This window comes from Vulpes lagopus, chromosome 9 (genome assembly GCF_018345385.1).
Source record: "Vulpes lagopus strain Blue_001 chromosome 9, ASM1834538v1, whole genome shotgun sequence".
NCBI lineage: Eukaryota > Metazoa > Chordata > Mammalia > Carnivora > Canidae > Vulpes > Vulpes lagopus.
The window spans coordinates 25,808,187-25,828,283 of NC_054832.1; the positions used below are offsets into that span (position 1 = coordinate 25,808,187).

Sequence of the window (20,097 nt, forward strand, 5' to 3'; positions counted from 1 at the left end):
CTGTCTTTTTCTTTTCTTTTTTTTAATAGGTGACATTATTAGATATCAGTGTCTTCCAGGATTTACTTTGGTCGGCAATGCAATTCTGACATGCAGATTAGGAGAACGACTCCAGATGGATGGAGCACCTCCAGTTTGTCAAGGTACCAATTCTTTTTTTTTTTTTTTTTAAGGTACCAATTCTTATGATTATTTATCTTCAAGTATTTGTTTTATGTTTGATTTATACTGGCAAAATTGAGAAAAGTGTTTTACACAAATATTAAATATTTAACTGGCCATAATGTTAAAGGTCATACAACTCATATGTGATATCTTTTATTACATTATTTCTAGGATTCAACTTTAAAAATTATTTTTTCTTCCAATGTTTACTTTTTTTTTTTTAGTTTACCCCAAAGTCAGTTCAATTTATTTTTTATTTTTTTATTTTTATTTATTTTTATTTTTTAGTTCAATTTATTTAAATTAATTTTGCTGTGAGGGGTAGAAATGGAGATGGAAAATAAGAGAAATCACCTTTAAATAAAAGCTCCACTGTTGATTGCCTTTACTTGAAATAATTTTTGTTCTAATCCATAAATTCATTAAACTTTAATGGAGCACCTGTTAAGTATGAAGGTTTGAGTAAAAAACAAACAAACAAAAAACAAGCTATAAATGACACTACTATGAAGGTAACATGACTTACGGAATATGACAGCCATACAGGTGGTAGCAATAGAGTGTTTAGGAAACAGTCCAGGGGGCTATCAAATCATGTCATGTTTAGCTATTTGTGGGGCAGGCAAAGCTTGACGGAAGCATTGCTCCCTGAGTCTTGGTTCCATATGGTAAGTGAGACTTTGATAGAACAAAGATAGACAAATGGTGGTACAAATGACAGATGAATATACAAAGACAAAGAAGTTAAAAAGAAAAGTATAGACTTCAAGGAATTCACCATGGGATTACAAAGCAAGACCCTCATGGACCAAAACTAGTTTTGATGTTCAGATCATGTATTGTTAATTTGTATTATTCACTTGGGCCCAGAACAGTGACTACCACATCTTTACTAATTATAAATACTGATTAGTTTGAATAAAATTGAAGTTGATAGTCCCTCCCCAAATATTCTTGGGTAATGTCCTTCATTGGAATTTATTCATGAGAAATGGGAATCTGTTTCCTGTGCTGTACCTTAGCTGTTAAAATAAACATAAAATAAAAATATTGTTTATTATTCCAAACATGATATAAGTAGGAATTAACATTTAATATTCTACCTCATTGGAATCCTTACAATAAAATGGAAGGATTTTCACAAGGGGCTTTACAGAAAGACATGTTTGGAATTAAAAAAAAACAATACCAATATGAAAATTTTCTTTGCTCTAAAGTCAATAACTTTAGAACATCTTGAGGTTGTTTGGATTTTCTGAAGTCTATCATCTGTAATCCTGATATTTAAATGTCATTCATTCAATTTCCTCTTTACCTTTTAGCCACTTAGGATTATGTAGGATACATATTCAGACATCTAGAGATGTGAAAGTGGAGGATAGAATTTTAGCCTTTTGGGAAATTTTACATGGAAAAATAACTTAGGCAGACACAGGGATGTGTGAACAACCTGTTACATGTTAGGACTTCTTTGATTCCAAAATATAAATACATTGTGAGCTCTTGGAGAGCAACACTTAATTTTTTTGGTATCTGGATCCCAATTTAATAAATTTCTAATTTAAAACAATCCAGATAACTAAACCATTAAATAATCTCTCATCTCTCAGATTTTCAATATTTTGTTTCTAAAGTCAGATTTTCCTATAGATAAATAATAGCATCTCTTCCTATTTATGTAGTATGGAGAATACAAAAAAAAAACTAATTTTATCTCGTAATGACACTTGTATACAAGCTAAAAAGTAATAAATCATCCCTAGAATTAGCTTACAGTGTTTCTATATAAATTAATTGACTAGGCACTCTAAGCCAAAACTCTGACTTGACATTTTTTTCTTTAATTCATAAGCTTGATAAAATAGTCATTCTTTTTGGATCTGTCAGAATTAATTAGTCCATTTTAAATTATTTTCTATTATTTCACTTTTCCTAAAAGGGGCTGCATCAATTTTGTTATTCTTCTCTTTATCCTTTTAGTTTCCTGTATCATGCCTAAAATATGAGAAGCAATTCTAAATGTGTTGCTCTTTAAAGAGTTTGATATAAATGGAGTAAAATGGGTGGTATATTTGATGGTTAAAATTGTGGGGCTCATCCAGCTGAACCTGTGATACTTTGTCCATTTTATACTTTCTGAGCATCAATTCCCTCAGATGTATAATGGGGGTAAAAATTGTACACACTTTCTAAAGTTGTTGTGACAAGCGACATAATGCACCACAGGCGCTTCACAGTGTCTTAACAATAAATATTTCTCTTATTCTTCATAGTTATTGGACTTCTTGATATGTATTGGATAGTAGGAAAATAGCTTGTTTATTTATAGTATATCATATTGAATCATATCAATTTTTCAAAAGTAATACAGAATATTTTGCTCAGTTTGGAATATCGGGTCCCAAAAAAAAAAAAAGAAAAGAATATTGGGTCCAACACATTAAATAAGACATGGCATTTGCTTTTCAATAACCAAAGCCTAGAAAGGGAGACCAAAAAAAATATAAGGAAATATCCACAAAATTGCTAACTGCAATAATAGAAGCATCCATTACGGAGACACCAAGAAAGAAATCAACAATTCTGCTCAGGTTGATGAAGGAGAGGTCAGGAAATATTTCACAAAAGACAAGACACTTCATCTAGGCATTAAAATGCACTAACATTTCAAATTCAGCAGATGAAAGAAGGACATTTGAAACAGAAGCACAAAGGAATGTACAGAGTTCATAAAGCTGTAAGTAGTTCCTCAATATGTTCAGAGCATTTCATTTCAGTGGACGGGCAGCAGGAAACAAAGTTGGGGAGGAGGCAAGGACTGAACTTGGAAGGCTGTGTCAAATTATGGAGTTGCTAAATGGTTTTAGTGATAAAGTAATGAGCTTAGTCACCAAAAAAGATACTTAGCTAAGCATTCCAGAAGTATTAAATAGCTGGGCACACACTAAGTAAACTCTTCCTTAAAACTTAACTTCAATTTCTCATATGGTTATAGATGTCTATCATTTCACTAACATTTCACTATATATAGCTATATATCATGATTGTTCTTCTTATGTGACTCAAATTTTCCATTCTATTTCCAGCTGTCAAGGTAATTTTTTTATTAGTTTGTCATTTTGTGAAAAACAATGGTTAAGTTTCTCTTTTTAGACTAAGAATGACCTGCTACCATTTACTTAATTATTTTTGAAAAATCATCAAATCATATCCAAGAAGCAAAAATTTCATACTGAAGTTCAAGAAACAGAAGTAAAAGCCCAAAAATTTAAAAAGAAAACAACTCTTATATATTTTAGCTTTACTACATTCTATATTTTGTGCTGCATTTTTACTATATTTAACTATGCTATATTCTATAGTCAATATCCAAATATCAATATTGGTTATGGTGGCTATAATTTTTGAATTATTTATTTTCAAATTGTTAACTTCATCAAAGAGCAATTATATGTTGCCATAATCTACTAGTTTGCTTATTCTTTTCCATCCTTATACTACATGGAGACTTTATAACTCAAAATATTTCATGGTCTTCTATCTAGGAAATGATGAATATATAAATCTTTCATCTAGTAACCTACATTCCAGCGACTATATTTGGTGTTTCCAAGCCTAGCTCATTTGCACAAAGAACTGAATGATAATCGGTAACCTAAAATTGTGTTAAATCTTCAATGGCTTGCCCACATTTCTGAGATGAGGAGTAGCCTTGCCTGGAATGAATACTCTTGAGAAGTACAGTTTCTTGTCTGGCCCTACATACCTGAGTGAGTTAAAGTTTGAGGAGAGAAAAGAGTAAAAAATAAATAAATAAATAAATAAATAAATAAATAAATAAATAATAAATAAATAAGGAAGGAAAAGGACTGAAGAAGACATACACAGGAGAGGCAGGGAGAGGGGACATCACTAGAGAGGAAAAGTAGGGAAAGAGTATAAAGAAATTGAAGGAGATAAATGTCTTAGCTTTTAATTAGCTATGTATTTATTATACAGAAAAGTAATGCATCTACGATATAATTTAAAAAAAGGAAATCAGTACCATAATTTTTGGGTCATTCCTCCATTTTCTGAACTGCAAGCTTAATACAAATTATCTCTCCTAACACATAATTCAAGGTATTGTCTCCCTTATACTTATTAAACCTGAAAGCAGAGTACCAGGTGTTTAAAATGCAGTTTTCACTTAGGTCTAAAACACTGGCATTATTTAATGATATCTTTCTTTGATAGTGCTCTGCCCTGCCAATGAATTACGACTAGATTCTACAGGAGTCATATTAAGCCCTGGATATCCTGACAGTTACCCAAATCTTCAAATGTGTGCCTGGAGCATTTCAGTAGAAAAAGGATATAATATCAGCATGTTTGTAGAATTCTTCCAGACAGAAAAGGAATTTGATGTTCTTCAGGTGTATGATGGTAACCATGGTTTATTTTTATGCATATTCATAAATTCAGTTCAGATACTCTAGTTATACATGCAGACCTTCAGTGTAAACAACTGCTTATATGATTTTATTTTCTCTCAAGTTATTTTTAGAAGTATCCACATCCTGTTTCTCTACATACCATGTGAAAACTGTGGTTTGCACATTATTTTACAAATTGTAGATACCTCAGCTGTGAAATTAATTGTTTAAAACAAAGATACTGTGTTTTAAGTTACTGTTGATGAAATAAATTGGTTTTGGGGCAATGTCACTATGTATAATACTATTCTAAATTTATAAAATATTAAAGATAAATTGGAACATAATTATTCAGTTATGCCTAACCTGTCTAATTTTCTTTTCAAAGGACCAAATATTCAAAGTCCAGTGCTTATTTCCCTCAGCGGCGATTATTCATCTGCTTTTAATATAACAAGCAATGGTCATGAAGTATTTCTCCAGTGGTCAGCAGATCATGGTAATAACAAAAAAGGCTTCCGGATAAGATATATAGGTATGTGATACTTCGAACTTCAGTACACATCCTACCTACATCCTCAGTGTGGTTGTGGCTACAGAGCATAAACACAGATACTGTTCAATTAGACATGAATCTAAATCAGTTCCTCCACTGAAGTTTCTTGAGTAATTTATATAAACTCGGTCTCAATGTCTCCACTGTCATGATAATTGTACATCTCTCTTGGGATTTTGGAAATGATTAAAATCACTTAGGTATTGATGACTTCTATATGTTGGTTATTAGTTAAACTGGTATCTTCAATGTTTTTTTCTTCAATAGATTTGTTTCCCTTAAAAAAAAAAAAAAGATTTGTTTCCCTTGAATTCCAACACATAATAACATTGTCACTCAATTGTGTGTATCTGACCTACTTAATAAGTTGCTTATAAGGTCAAACAAAAGATAAACATACAATGGTAAAAATCATTGTTTTATTAGTGTCCATCTATTCATGATACTTGATAAATAAGTCTAATATTCAAAGGGAAATGACCGGACATCATTAAAAACCTTTAGTTTTGAAAAAAGAATTGTTTTGTCATTACTTCTTTTCACTAAGTGAATATATATATAAATGAATATAAATAGTTCTTCAAGGTTCAAAGATTATATTCCTTTTTTTTTTTTTAAATTTTACTTTTCCTAAATCATGTCAGAGGCATGGGTATGTGCTTGTAAAAGAATATTTCAGAACTAATCAGGTGTCTTTTTCTATACAGTGCTCAGACCAAGTTTCCCCCAGCCATGGGTCATTGCTAATCAGTTCAGCTGAAAATTACTTGTATAAATATTTTATAAACAATTCTAGCCAAACAATTCTAGGCATAGGCTTCAATACATTTTGAATTTTAGTTCCTAAAATAAACTTCCATATTTACTAATTTATATAAATTTGCATTTATATCATATGCAAATAAAACACCTGTTGTCTAATTACTTTGATTTTAAAACTGCAAAATGATAGCTTGATTTTAATTTATTAAGAATTCCTCTTTTACATAGAATTGACTTGTCACTGACATCATGTTACTAATATGTATACAAGTTTTATCCTACAATAGATTTGTATGAAAATTTTAAAAAACTTTTATTAGTCATGCGAAGAAGAAATGTTTTTAAAAATTCAAATATATGCCCCAGTCATTAATTTTTTTTTCATATTTGGATCTATGTTTCTGTCATATGAGCTGTATAAATGTCTTTTTATTAAATTTGTGCCCAAAGAGGGAATTTAAAAGTCAGCACATTAAATTGTAGTTTTAATGATTATAATAACTTAAAGGGAAATTATTTAAACCAATTATAAGAATAAATTGTCTACATTATAGACATAGTCTTTATTTATGTTGATATTCATGATAAATTTTGAAAACACCACTTTAACCCCAAGAATAACTTGACAGATTGTATATTTTCCCTTTAGAAATAACAGGTTATGACATATACATTCCAAGCCCAATCTTTTTCTTACTAGTTACCCCTAAAGTCTTATTTTTCTCAGATGAATACATTGAAGTTTCAAAGGGCAAATGGATCCTGCCAGGCTGAATAGTCTTAAAAGTACATATATATGAAAAAGCCATTTGACATTATCTTTTGACATTTCAGACTTCAGAAGATGAAGAAAGTTTTATTTTATTGACATTTTTATCACCATATGTAAGCACTCTTGACAGCATGGAAACTCTTTAATAAACTGGGAAAGAGGATTATGGAATGTGTGTGTGGCAGTCTATCTATTTAGACATTAACCAAAATAAAATGTGTGACCTAACATGATCTAGGTGTCTGGAAATCACTTCAAAGTTACATGTAAACAACATGTTCTAAAATATTACTACCAAGATTGTGGCATTTGGGTCCTCCTGATGATGAGAAGTACAGCCTCCAAAATTCACTGAAGTATTTGTAGAGCTTTTGAACCACCGAGATGTTAAGGAAAAAATATGTATATTTTAATACAGAAGACTTCTGTGGTGATAAAAAGCTCAGTTAGTTTTGTTTTGTTTGTTTGTTTTTTTTAAAGATTCTATTTATTTATTCATGAGAGACACAGAGAGAGCGAGAGACACAGACATAGGCAGAGGGAGAAACAGGCTCCATTCAGGGAGCCCGACCTGGGACTTGAACCCCGGTCTCCAGGATCACACCCCGGGCTGCAGGGAGCACCAAACCGCTGTGCCACCGGGGCTGCCCTCAGAGTTAGTTTTGTCTCCCAAAAGTTTGTCAACAGATTGCCAAGAGAATAGAAAATTGTATGATGTTCATAGGACATAAAATTCACCTGAGTGGCAATTGGCCTATTTTACTTTTGTTTTATTTTTATTTATTTATTTATTTATTTATTTATTTATTTATTTATTTATGATAAACAGAGAGGTGCAAAAACATAGGCAGAGGGAGAAGGAAGTTCCCTGTGGAAACCCTGATGTGAGACTCGATTCCAGGACCCTGGAATGATGACCTGAGCCAAAGGCAGAGCTCAACCACTGAGCCACCCACATGTCCCCACAATTAGCCTATTCTAAATACTAGTATTCACTTGTAGTTTTTTACAACGCTGGATTATAAAGAATTTCTGATTCATTAATTATACAGTGATTCTTCTGTCTTTTGAAAAGCTTTCTACTGTAGCACACCAGAATCTCCGCCTCATGGATACATTATCAGTCAGACAGGTGGACAGCTTAACAGTGTGGTCCGCTGGGCCTGTGACCGAGGGTTCCGACTTGTGGGGAAAAGCAGTGCCGTGTGCAGAAAGTCTCCCTACGGGTATCATGCATGGGATGCGCCGGTCCCTGCTTGTCAAGGTGAAGTATATTATCCCCCAAATGGATAGACACATTAATAAAAGATAAACCCCGTTTAACTTTTTCATTTTGGTCATTGAAACTTCTAAAAATATGAATACTCAGAAGCATACCATAGATGCCCCTTTTGAAAATAAGACTTAAAAATGCAGAATGATAAATTTGAGAATAGTGAGACATGTTGTTTTATTATTCTTCATTTGTTGTGATTAATGCCTTGACTCTAACCACTCATACACCTGTACATACTTTAAAATTTATTATTATTAATTATTTTTGAGAGAAAGAGAGAGATCATACATGAGCAAGTGGGGTGGGGAGGAGCAGAGGGAGAGAGAGAATCTTAAGGGGTGTTTATGCCCACCACAGAGCCCCATGTAGGGCTCAATATTACAACCCTAAAATCATGACCTGAGCCACAAGCAAGAGTCTGACACCTAACTGACTGAGCCACCCAGGCACCCCCACCTGTACACCCTTAACTCACACATCTACCATTCCCATTATTTTGTTGTCAGAAAATAATTGATCCAGAGCTGGAGATTGCATTAGTGTGGAGTCTGCAAAGAGAAAGAGAGGATTAATGGGCAGGGTCACTGAAGACTTCTCCTTCTGAGCATGCAAAAATGTGTTCTCAGAGCAACAAATTTAAAAGAGGAGAATGTAGCCAGGCACCATGTTACATTTTTCTTCCCTGTTTAGCTAACTTAACAGAGATATGTCTTTCCTTTTCATTTGTGTTTTGTTAACAGCTGAAGCACTTTCTGAGCCTTGTATCCTGTTACAGTAAATAGAATGACAAGCTTCTTATTCAACAAATGGCATATTTTAGATCTTTGAACTAGATTTTGTTTTTAAAAAGTAGTTTAATCTCTTAGCTTGGCATAGTCATAAAGAGAAGAGCAACATAAGTTAACAAGGAAGTCTAATGTTATTGGACTGTAAAAATTTTTTAATATTTAGCATATCACATTATTTTGTCCATATTAAATTAAATTTATATTGTATTTATTCTTGCCAGCATGTAGAGGTGTATTAAGCAGCAAAAAACCCTCATTTAAAAAATACAGAATATTCTCAGTTATAAATAATGGGTCTTACCTATAATCTATTTATCAGAAGGAATTTATATAAAACAAATAAAATATAAAATAGATCAATTAAAATTTAAAATTGAACAACAGCTAGTTAAAATAAGCATAGATATTACCAAACATCTGAAATGGGCTCTTTTACCTATTAAACTGTAATTTTAATTCATGAAAAGATAACTCTCACAGGCATGTATAAATAAATGAGAAATGAAAGAACTATTGTTTCCTCATTCTGTTGATGAAGGAAACATTAATCACTTATTAGAATTCTGTGAAAAGTCATAACCTTAGTGGGTTATCAACATTGAAAAAGCTGACTTCATGCTGAATAGATAGATTTTAGAAAACTATCAAAACATCTGCTTTTCTTCGAGTAATGAATAGTATTCACAAATTCTTAGTATTTTCCAGAAGTGGTTTGGAAAAGAATCTTTGATCTTATAATTTCAGAATCATGGGAATTAAAAAAAATATAACAAATAACCTCTAAACCATATATATTAAATAAATATTAAAATGATCTGACTTTGAACTAGTACATTTCTGTTGTGTAATGTGTACATAGATATATAAGATGATATATAAAATAATCTTTAAGAAATCTTTAGTAAAAATAATAGCCTATTGGTCAAAATAAAAAATATCCTTTTTTAAAAAAAAATGTTTATTTATTCATGAAAGACACAGAGAGAGAGAGAAGCAGAGGGAGAAGCAGGCTCCATGCAGGGAGCCCGATGTGGGACTACAACCTGGGACTCCAGAATCACACCCTGAATGGAAGGAAGGTAGACGCTCAACCGCTGAGCCACCCAGGGATCCCCAAGATCAAAAATATCCTAAACTTCATGAAATTTTGAAACTGCTTTATATAGTCAGTTGTATAATTTCATTGATTTTTGATGGATAATAAGATATTTACATATGGTGTCATTTTTTTCATTGTTCTCGATTTAAAATAGTTCTATAATTAGAATAGTTAAATCAAAATGCAGTTAAACATATTTTCGGCATAGTAAAATGATAAAATGATAATATAATTATGATCCAAGGAGCCGTTTCCAAAATTGATCTTTTATTATCATTGAAACCATTTTAAAAGGTTAATTAGTTAATAAAAACCTTTGTTGTATGTGACCTATCCGTATTTAAGCCTAGCTAATTACAATGAACTGGTTAAATGTAATTGGAAAGAGCTATTCACATAATGCAAATTTTTGTTGTGTTCCAGGTTTGTTTAAATTCTTCATTTTTAATCTTTATTTCCTCAGTCTCCTTATACATCCTATCATATATTTACTTGAGCAACAGTTACACAATGTGAGCACAGTAAAGGAAAATTTAGTCTGCTATATCTAGTTGAATTTGGGTCAGTGTTTTATCTATTTAACTACACATCACTGATTTCCTCTCCTTCAGGGATTGGACCAGTCTCATCCCACTATGCAGTTGGGTATTGTACAGTGTTATGTAGAAAGTTTCTTTGCATTCCCTGCCTCACTTTTAATCTGTGCTATTGAGAGCTCTGTAGAAAAGCCTCTGTGACAATCACTCAGTGGTGATGGTTCTTTTAAACTTGTTTTCTTTCTATAGCTGAGAAGTTAAGATGTAATCTACTCACAGGCATGATTGTCCTATCATTTGAGCATGTTGCCATTTTCTTAGGTCTAAAATATAGCCATTTTATACTAACTACATATATGGAATCTTTTAAAATTTTATTTCTTTTATACTTTGATCTAAGTTCAACCTACACTACTCCAATAATATATAGTTGATTTTTTTGAAGCAGTAAATACACAGTCTTTGGTGGGGTTCAGTAAGGAGATGATTTATTACAAATTGAAATTCCCAAAAGTCCTAAGTGGAAATATCAACATTGCTTGAACAGACATCAGGGAACCATTTACATTTGCAACATGATTTTGGAGGCTCTATAATTAAATAGCAGGGATAATAACATAATTATATGAGATTGCTTATATGATTTATTGAGTCAATGTTACTGCTTTGCTGTTCATAATTTGCAGGTTATCAGATTACAAAAGATCAAAACGCTCACCAGTAAGGAGTCTGCCATTCAATTTTGTGTTCATATAGATTTCACTAAGATATTTCACTTCATAGTGAAATTCACATGGATTAATTAAAATCAAACACCTAAATGGTAGGTTTTCTAAAAAAAAAAAAAAAAAATAGAAACAATTTTAGGTTTAAATAAAAGATAACTAGAACACAGGTCTGTAATTACTAAAACCAAACTCATACCTTTCTGTTCTTTATTTCTTTTGATAAAAGAAAAATGTAGTTATAAGTCTAGAATATTTTATAGGAAACCTAGAAGACTAGATATTTCAGAATTCAGACATTTTTTTATTTTATGGAAGTAATACAGTACATATATCAGATATTACATAATTCCAGCAGGTTCTGGAGCTATACCCACATTCAGATACACTAGTTTTTGTGCAGACATGTGTACAAGTATTTATATATATCTGAATATGATATAAAAGATACAAATAATCTCATTTTAATCAGGGTTTGGCTGCCAACTATATTCATTGAAAGCATGTTTGTTGTTTGTTTTTGGAGACACAAATTGTGTTACTTGTAGAGCAAAGATGGCAAACAATCAATCTTAGAGTGTATCTGTATAGTCATTTGAATTTATAAGATGTGAAAATGCCTAATATATAATAAATAAAATTTTTTACTGTAATTATCACATTGTGGTAAAACTAATTACACGTAAATCAGATTTAGTATAGATGAAAACCAAGACTTCTAAGACATGTCAATGAAATGCAGAATGATTCAACCTAGGTTTTAAGACAATATGTGCAGGCCCTATACTTAATAAACATGTTAATACACATGATATTCTACGGCTGGTGCCCAACTACATAGAGTTTGGACCAAAGACAAAGCAGTATCCAGCTTCTAGTTAAAGTAAATCTGTGCATCTATGCATTGTATTCCTGGCCAAAGTTCTGATGAGTATAAGTTACCAACACCTTTACAGTCTTTAATAATCTTCCGCCAAATTAATTGACCAAACTTCCTATGTGGTGGCCCAGTTATAGATTAGCCATAGATACACTATATTTACCCAATTTTCATTCTCATATAACCTGTATGAATGCTAATAACAATACACACAACTGACAAGAAACCAAGTAAAAAACCCAGAAATAAAGCATTAATAATAATGTATGAATTCACCAATCTAAAAACACATTCAATAGGAGTTTGAAATAAATTATTCAAAAAGTTATGGTTTGGGAAGGCTTTTCTGGGAGATATTATGAAATTGTTTCAGAGGAATTAATAAAATCCCAAACAGTTTTATATGCTTTACAATTTAAGAGACTTATCTACTAAATTAAGAATTTTTCTGTTTCTATGATTTTGTACATGTATTCATTCTAGCAATTTCCTGTGGGATTCCTAAAGCTCCAACAAATGGAGGAATACTCACAACAGACTACTTGGTAGGAACCCGAGTTACCTATTTTTGTAATGATGGATATAGATTATCATCTAAGGAACTTACCACTGCCATATGTCAATCAGATGGAACTTGGAGCAATCATAACAAGACCCCTCGCTGTGTTGGTATGTGTGTTAAGGAAACGGTGTCATCTGTGTATCTATTGGCATTCTGTATGATTTAAAATTTTACGTATTGTTCAAATTTTATAACTAATCCCTGAAATGAAGTGTGACATCTGAGAGAGAAATAAAGGTTAATTAAGCTGTCTTATACTATGAACAATTAGAAGACAGTATAAGGACTTTTCACTTGTTTTTGGAAACTCCAGAATATTTATTTAAAAATTAAAGTCAATTTATTTTACATAACAAAGTTTTGCTCATTTTGTAAAAATCATCCATCAGTCAACATGTTCTTACTATATATGGCCCTGAAAAAATTTAAAGATTTATTTTTAATAAAACTATATCCTAGTACATTCAGCTCTGATTTTTATAATGATAAAAGATGTTGCTGAGATGATCCATAACCTTCAACTTTTGTCAGTATTCTTCAGGTTACTTGCATTTAGAACATTCTCATTGCTTTCATTACTACTTTAATAGATAAATGAATATTATGTAATGGTGATAGAAATACTTCTGTTAAAATATTTGGTAGCAAAAGAATTGGAAATTGTTGGTTTAAATAGGTTTTTAATTTGTCTCTATATTACATTTACTTATTCTCACTTAATACTACCATTTCAACTTAGTTGCTATTTCATTTAAAATGAAAGTTGTTAAATTATGTGCAATCTTAACATAGGTGTTTAATAATGCTTCTGTTTATATTATGGTGAACAAATTTTGAATTAGCCAAATTATAACACAACTCTTGCACAAAAACACCATCTTCATAAAACAGATTTCCTCAAAATATGGTCCTTCCAAAATGTCTAAATTAATGAGAATAGGTTGTTTCCATATCTTGCCTATTGTGACCAATGCTGCAATGAACATGAGCATGCAGATATCTCTTCAAGACCCTGATTTCCTTTGGATATATACCCAGATTGGGGTTCCTTAATCATCTGATAGTTCTCTTTTTAATTTTTTGAGGATCCTCTATACTGATTCTACAAATATATTCCATAATGGTTGTTCCAGTTTACATCCCCACCAACTTGTACTAGAGTTCCGTTTTTCTACATCCTGTCATTTGTTTCTCATAAAAGTTGGGAAGAAAAATTTCAAAAAGAATACTTTTAAGTCAACTTCAAAGAAAAGAGGCAATTTTAACAAATTAATATAATTGGAATGATTCATTACTAAAATACATTTCATGTCTTTCTGTATTAAGAAATAAATTTGGATATGATAATCCAAAAAAAAAAAAAAAGGAAAGAAAAAGAGAGTAGTAGAGGTAAGGCAGTATAAAGATTCTGGGTAAATAAAATAGGTACCCAGACTTTGAAGTGTGAAATAGCAGAACATATTCAAGGAATTACCAGAAATACCATAGAATTGGGGGAATGGAAAAGATTAAAATGGAAAATAAATTTTTAAAAATGCTAAAGCACTTTGGCACAGTAATGAATGAATTAAGGTAGTGGTGGTATAAAGAAGGTGATAGATATACAGTTAAAAAGTAGAACAGATAAGAATGATTAATATTAATGTTCTTGGTTTTTGTATAGTTGTTACATGTCCAAGCATCAATTCTTTTACCTTGGAACATGGAAGATGGCGAATTGTGAATGGCTCCCATTATGAATACAAAACTAAGGTAGTTTTCAGCTGTGATCCTGGTTATCATGGACTAGGTCCTGCTTCTATTGAATGTCTTCCTAATGGTACCTGGAGTTGGAGAAATGAAAGACCATATTGCCAAAGTAAGTATCCACTCTGCTAAACTTATTTTATTAGCTATTCTTGATTGAATCGCTTGATCACTTCCTTTCCCAAATACTATTATTTTTTTAAAGATTTTATTTATTTATTTGACATACATACACAGAGAGAAAACACAAGCAAGGGGAGTGGCAGGCAGAGTTAGAGGGAGAAGGAAGCTCCCAGCAAAGCAGGGAGTGTGATGTGGGACTCTGTCCCAGGATTCTGGGATCATGGCCTGAACTGAAGGCAGACACTTAACTGACTGAGCCACTCAAGTACCCAAGATAACATTATTTTTTTTTTTCCAAGATAACATTATTAAAAAGGTCATTTATCCTCATTAAATTTAAAAATTCTTTAATTTTTTTGAGTAAATGGTCATGAAAAAAGCATGGGCTTTAGATACAGAAATCTTGTGTTAGAATTCAAAGTCTACCATTTACTACAACCTGATAATGCCTATTGTATACTTAACAACTTGCCAGGCACTGCTTTTAGCCCTTTACATGTTTTAATTCATTTATTGCTCAGTTCCTATCCTACGAAATAGTTGATATTATTACACTTATTTTATCAAAAGGAAACTGAGCCCCGGGTTTAATCATTTCACACAAGTCACAGCCTATAAATGGTGGAGAACTGAGATTCAGTCCAAGCTCTTAATCACTGTATTATGTCATGTTTATTTTCTCTGGTCCCAAATTTCTTAAACTAGAAAATTACAATAATACCTATCTTGTAGTTAATATAAATATTTAATGGTATATTATATTGAAAATATCAGCTAGAACCTGATTCACAGCATGATCTCAATAAATATTTATTGAATCAATTTGCACATATTATTCTATTTCCATGCATTCTTATAATTAAATGACTGATGTCTGATATAGATAAGCTAACTGAGCATAGGATATTCAGATGATTTATTGAAGCCCCTTTGAACTTCCTTCCCTATATTTATTAAGTATTTACTTTGTGCCAAGAAATATGCTAGCCTGAAAATGCATTCTTTCATTTTGTGTCCAATACAACTGTATGGCATTTATGACATAAACATAATCTAAATAAACTAAAAAAGAATCAGAAGTCAAAATAGGATTATGATTATGATGACTAAGAAGTTCAACAGAGCAGACAGTGGCATAAATGTGATAAGTACACAAGTATCTACTATTATTTTACTTATGAATATTCTATTTTGCAATTTGTTTTTTAATATCCATATAAGGGGTTACCATTTTTTATAAGATAATCATATTGATGAATTAAAATCTCAAAAATAGATGACTAAGCTGTACTTGTGACATTCTAAAATATTGCATCTCTACTTATAAAATTTTTCCCTATTGTTTCACATTTTCTCCTAGAAACCTTCTTTTCCTCTAGCTTCATTGTTCTTCCACTATTATTTCATTTATACAAGCATGTAAGATAGGGGTATTTCAGGGAGCTAGGAAAAAATTGTCTGCAATAAAATTTTAATTTAATCAGGCTTTCAACAAATGTTTGGTTCTTTTGTGATGATATAGAAGGGTTTAAGGGATGATCTATGATGTGAAAGGGTTTAAGGGATACATAAAATGAAGTCCCTGCCTACAGGTAAGAGTTGGGAAAGATAAGGAATCTAAGGATTGCAATTCATTGAGAAAATGGAAAGAATAGCAATTTTGCTGATTCTTCATTTATTCATCTTTTAAATTAAAATAATATAAATATTAGTGTTACTAATATTAATAATATAGCTATTGGGATAGGGGTATCTCTCAAAGGGTTGTTGAGAAATTGGGATCCCTGGGTGGCGCAGCGGTTTGGCGCGTGCCTTTGGCCCAGGGCGCGATCCTGGAGACCCGGGATCGAATCCCACATCGGGCTCCCGGTGCATGGAGCCTGCTTCTCCCTCCGCCTGTGTCTCTGCCTCTCTCTCTCTCTCTCTGTGACTATCATAAATAAATAAAAAATTTAAAAAAAAAAATCTTTATTTAAAAAAAAAAAAAAAAAAGAGAAATTAGCTCAAAACAATCACTACATTTAAAATTGTAATGCAATGATTTAAAGTTTGCAAATTTTCTTTGTGTAATGACAGCCTAAAGCCTAGATTTGAAAGCCAGAGCTAGAGCCAGCATAAGGCACTGTGGGCTTGTGGCTAAGTATTTCATTCTAGAGCTTGACCACTGGGTTTTCATTTTAATTTAGCTATTTACAGGCTGTTTAACCTTATTAAAATTACTTAAATTACTTACTTAAATTACTTATATAATTCTTATCCTAGTACATAAGAATACTTATGTGTTCTTATCCTAGTGCATGCAATTCAGATAATGACTGCATCTACCTCATAGTTGTTTTGAGAATTACTTAAAGTACTAGTGATAGAATCTGATATAAAATAAGCACTCAATAAACATTATCCACTATTCTTTTTTTATTTAAGAAAGACATTTCATTTATAGTCTTTAAGTATGAAGGAGTCATAAGATCTGGGTTCTAAATGACCTAGTGGCTCAATGTCTTTTTTCAGTTTTTAAAACCTGCAAACAAAATGTTGAAATTAATTCTATCTAATGGCTTTTGTGAAAATCAAATGATATTTTACATGTAAATTTCTTTATAGACTGTGGAGAGCTCAACAAAAATTACTTATAATCACAAACCTACCTCAATATTGCAGGTTTAGTTCCAGATCACCACAGTAAAACTAACATAGCAATAAAGCAAGTCAAATAAATTATGACTTTCCAGTGTATATAGTTATATTTACACTCTATTGTAGTTTATATGTGTGCAATAGCATTATGCTTAAAAAAAACAAGGTCTGTACTCTAATTAAAAAATACTTTATTGCTAAAAAGGCTACCCATCATCTGAGCTTTCAGCGAGTGGTAATCACTCATCACAGTGACAAATATAATGATAATGAAAAAGTCTAAAATATTGTGAGAATTACCAGAATGTGACCAAGAGACACAAAGTGAGCAAATATTGTTGGAAAAATTGCACTCATAGGCTTACTCATCATAGCGTTGTCATAAGCCCTCCATTTGTAAAGGCGTTCTATCTGCCAAGGTGAGGTATTCCTATACTAAGCATTGTTTCAGATTGAAGAGGAAACTTTATCTCAGGAACGTCAAAAGGATTTTCCCGTGTCACTTCATAAGGCAAAGAAATATTTGGGGCCAGTGAATTATTTTTTCTCTCATTTTGTGATTTTTTTTTTTTTCTTTTCCAACAACCTGCTGAGTGACCAGATTGGCTAAGCAAAGATGCAAAAATAGCTTCGTTACATGTTGCTGTCACTCAGAAGGTTTTATGAGAACTCAAAGAGGATCAAATTTAGATTATGTCATCTATTTTCTCAGCATTTTCACATTCATTCAAACATGTTTTATAAGTGTTGATTTCAGTTGTGAATATGTCAGATCATAGAGAATTCAAAATGTTAAATGCATGGTTTTGTTACAAGTGCACATTGATTACGTCTTCAACTGTTTTTATTTTTCTCTTGTTTACAAGTTATTTCCTGTGGAGAACTACCTACACCTCCAAATGGAAATAAGATTGGAACTCAAACTTCGTATGGCTCTACAGCTATCTTTACCTGTGATTCAGGATTCATGCTTGTGGGCTCTGCCGTACGGGAATGTCTTTCTTCAGGTCTTTGGAGTGGATCTGAAACCAGGTGCCTAGGTACAGATTTTTAAATCATTTTAATCAACCATACCCCAACCTTCACCTCTGGAGAGGAGGCAGCCCTTTTTTTCATAACAAGACGTGATCATTTATATTGACTTAGTAAGGATGCTAAGTTTAACTTTAAAAATGTCTCATGGTAGAAAAGTTATTAAACAGATAACTCTTGAAGTTAATAAACTAGTATTTCAAATGAGAATCTTATGTCATTAAGGAGAGACATTTTCTTCCAGGCATGTGAAAATATAAAAAGTTGAAAACTAATTGCTGAAAATTATATGTCTGCATACTCAGCTGGATTAATCACCATAGCAGTTAATTCATTCTAAACCATAGTCAATTCTCCTTTCACTTATTTGCTTAAGGTAATGATCGAAGGAGAAAAATGATTCCCACATTTAAAATCTTTCCCTCTTTTAATTTCATAAGATTTTAACATGTGTAATATTACTTTCTATTAAACTTTTTAAATATATTTTTTCAAACTTGATTTTAGGCAAAAAGAGTTTTTAATTCATTATATAAATAAAAACCCTATTCAGTTAAAGAAACTGAAGCAGCTAATTCTTCTTGCCCTTCCTTCTTTCTTGTTAAAAGAATATTATGATTTATGCTTTATCTTTTTTCAAAGACTTCAGTAATTTTTAAATATTAAAAGAATGATATGATTTATGCTTTATTTTTCTCCAAAATGATTTCAAGATAGGACAGGAAGTACTGAATTAGACATAATGAAAATTGTTCTAATAATTATTCACTTGTCTGTTGGGAACAAGAAATAATATTTGGTTTACCAATTTAAGAATTTCTGATTATTATGAACAGGGCATTGCTAAATGTGGACAAGTTTTGTCTCTAAATATTTACTATATTTAAGACTATGAGGCAGGGCAAAAGATGTCTATAGCAATTTAGATACATACTGTTTTACTTGTAAGCTTGAATATATTCATGGTAATGCAATCATTATTTGAAACTTAAAAAGTATAGCCAGAGATTTTGATTAAAATCCTTTTATCCTCCCTTAGGCATATTTAATAGGTATACTTGGAAGCCTAGCAACGATGGTTTCTTTACAGAGCATGTATATTTGAATAAGCTGTAAGAATATCATATATAAAAATGGTACAAAATGAAGTCTTTATATTCTTATATAGGGTTAAATACTCAAAATATTTTTAATAGCTCCTAAACTGACTTTGATTATGCAGATTTCAATTACAGATTACTTAGTCTACATATAAACTTAAAAATGTATGTGTAAATTGAATTTGAAATATTATATTTTATGGCTTTATGCCTTGATGAGCTGTTATTGTATATTGTGTGTTATTTATTGAATATTGCGTATGGAGGGTGGTTTTATTCACCTGTTAAGAATCCTGTTTCTGTTTTTTGAAGAGATAGGGCACAAAGGAAGATTTTAAGAATATGTTACCTCTCAGTCTATGAAGACAACATCACCATCCATTGCAGAGGATGTGGTGTTGACATTCAATATGAAGTACAAAAGATGTGGATAGAGGGAAAGTGCAATTGCCAAATAAGCAAATCATAAAATCTTATGCTTGAACTTGACTTCAAGGATTAATGTAGCCCAGTCATTCTCATGTTTGAAAAAAAATCTTGTCCTTATAGCCATAGATACTTTCAGCTAAGAATGGCCATTAGTAGTGCTTATAATTATTTCTCTAAATAAAGTATATTTATTCCTAATCCCCCAGCATTTTATTATGAGTTTTTTCAGTTGAAATACTTGACAGTGACACTTGACATATGGATGTCTCTATGCCCACCACCTAGGTTCTACAATTAGCATTTTGTCATATTTCCTTATCACATGTCTATCTGTTCTTCCAGGCCTCTAACAATCCATTAATTCATTTTGGGGGATGCATTTAAAAGTAACATACAGAATACAGTGCACTTTTTTGCTAAACATTTCAGTGTGCATATCATTACCAAGAATTGAATATTTCCTTACTCTTCTTGATTCTTTTTTTATACCATGA

General features: G+C 31.6%; 1 protein-coding gene across 3 annotated transcripts in view; it reads left to right on the plus strand.

The window, feature by feature from the left end:
* Positions 1-20,097, plus strand: part of CSMD3 (CUB and Sushi multiple domains 3) — a 1,188,176-nt gene that overhangs the window by 1,094,554 nt on the left and 73,525 nt on the right. For 2 of the 3 annotated variants that reach the window (XM_041769740.1, XM_041769742.1), the window contains 7 exons: positions 30-143; positions 4,402-4,590; positions 4,969-5,115; positions 7,746-7,934; positions 12,458-12,643; positions 14,200-14,394; positions 17,909-18,082. In XM_041769740.1, the coding sequence (XP_041625674.1) occupies positions 30-143; positions 4,402-4,590; positions 4,969-5,115; positions 7,746-7,934; positions 12,458-12,643; positions 14,200-14,394; positions 17,909-18,082 (1,194 nt within the window). The remainder of the gene's footprint in view (positions 1-29; positions 144-4,401; positions 4,591-4,968; positions 5,116-7,745; positions 7,935-12,457; positions 12,644-14,199; positions 14,395-17,908; positions 18,083-20,097) is intronic. The other variant, XM_041769741.1, reaches the window with a different exon arrangement.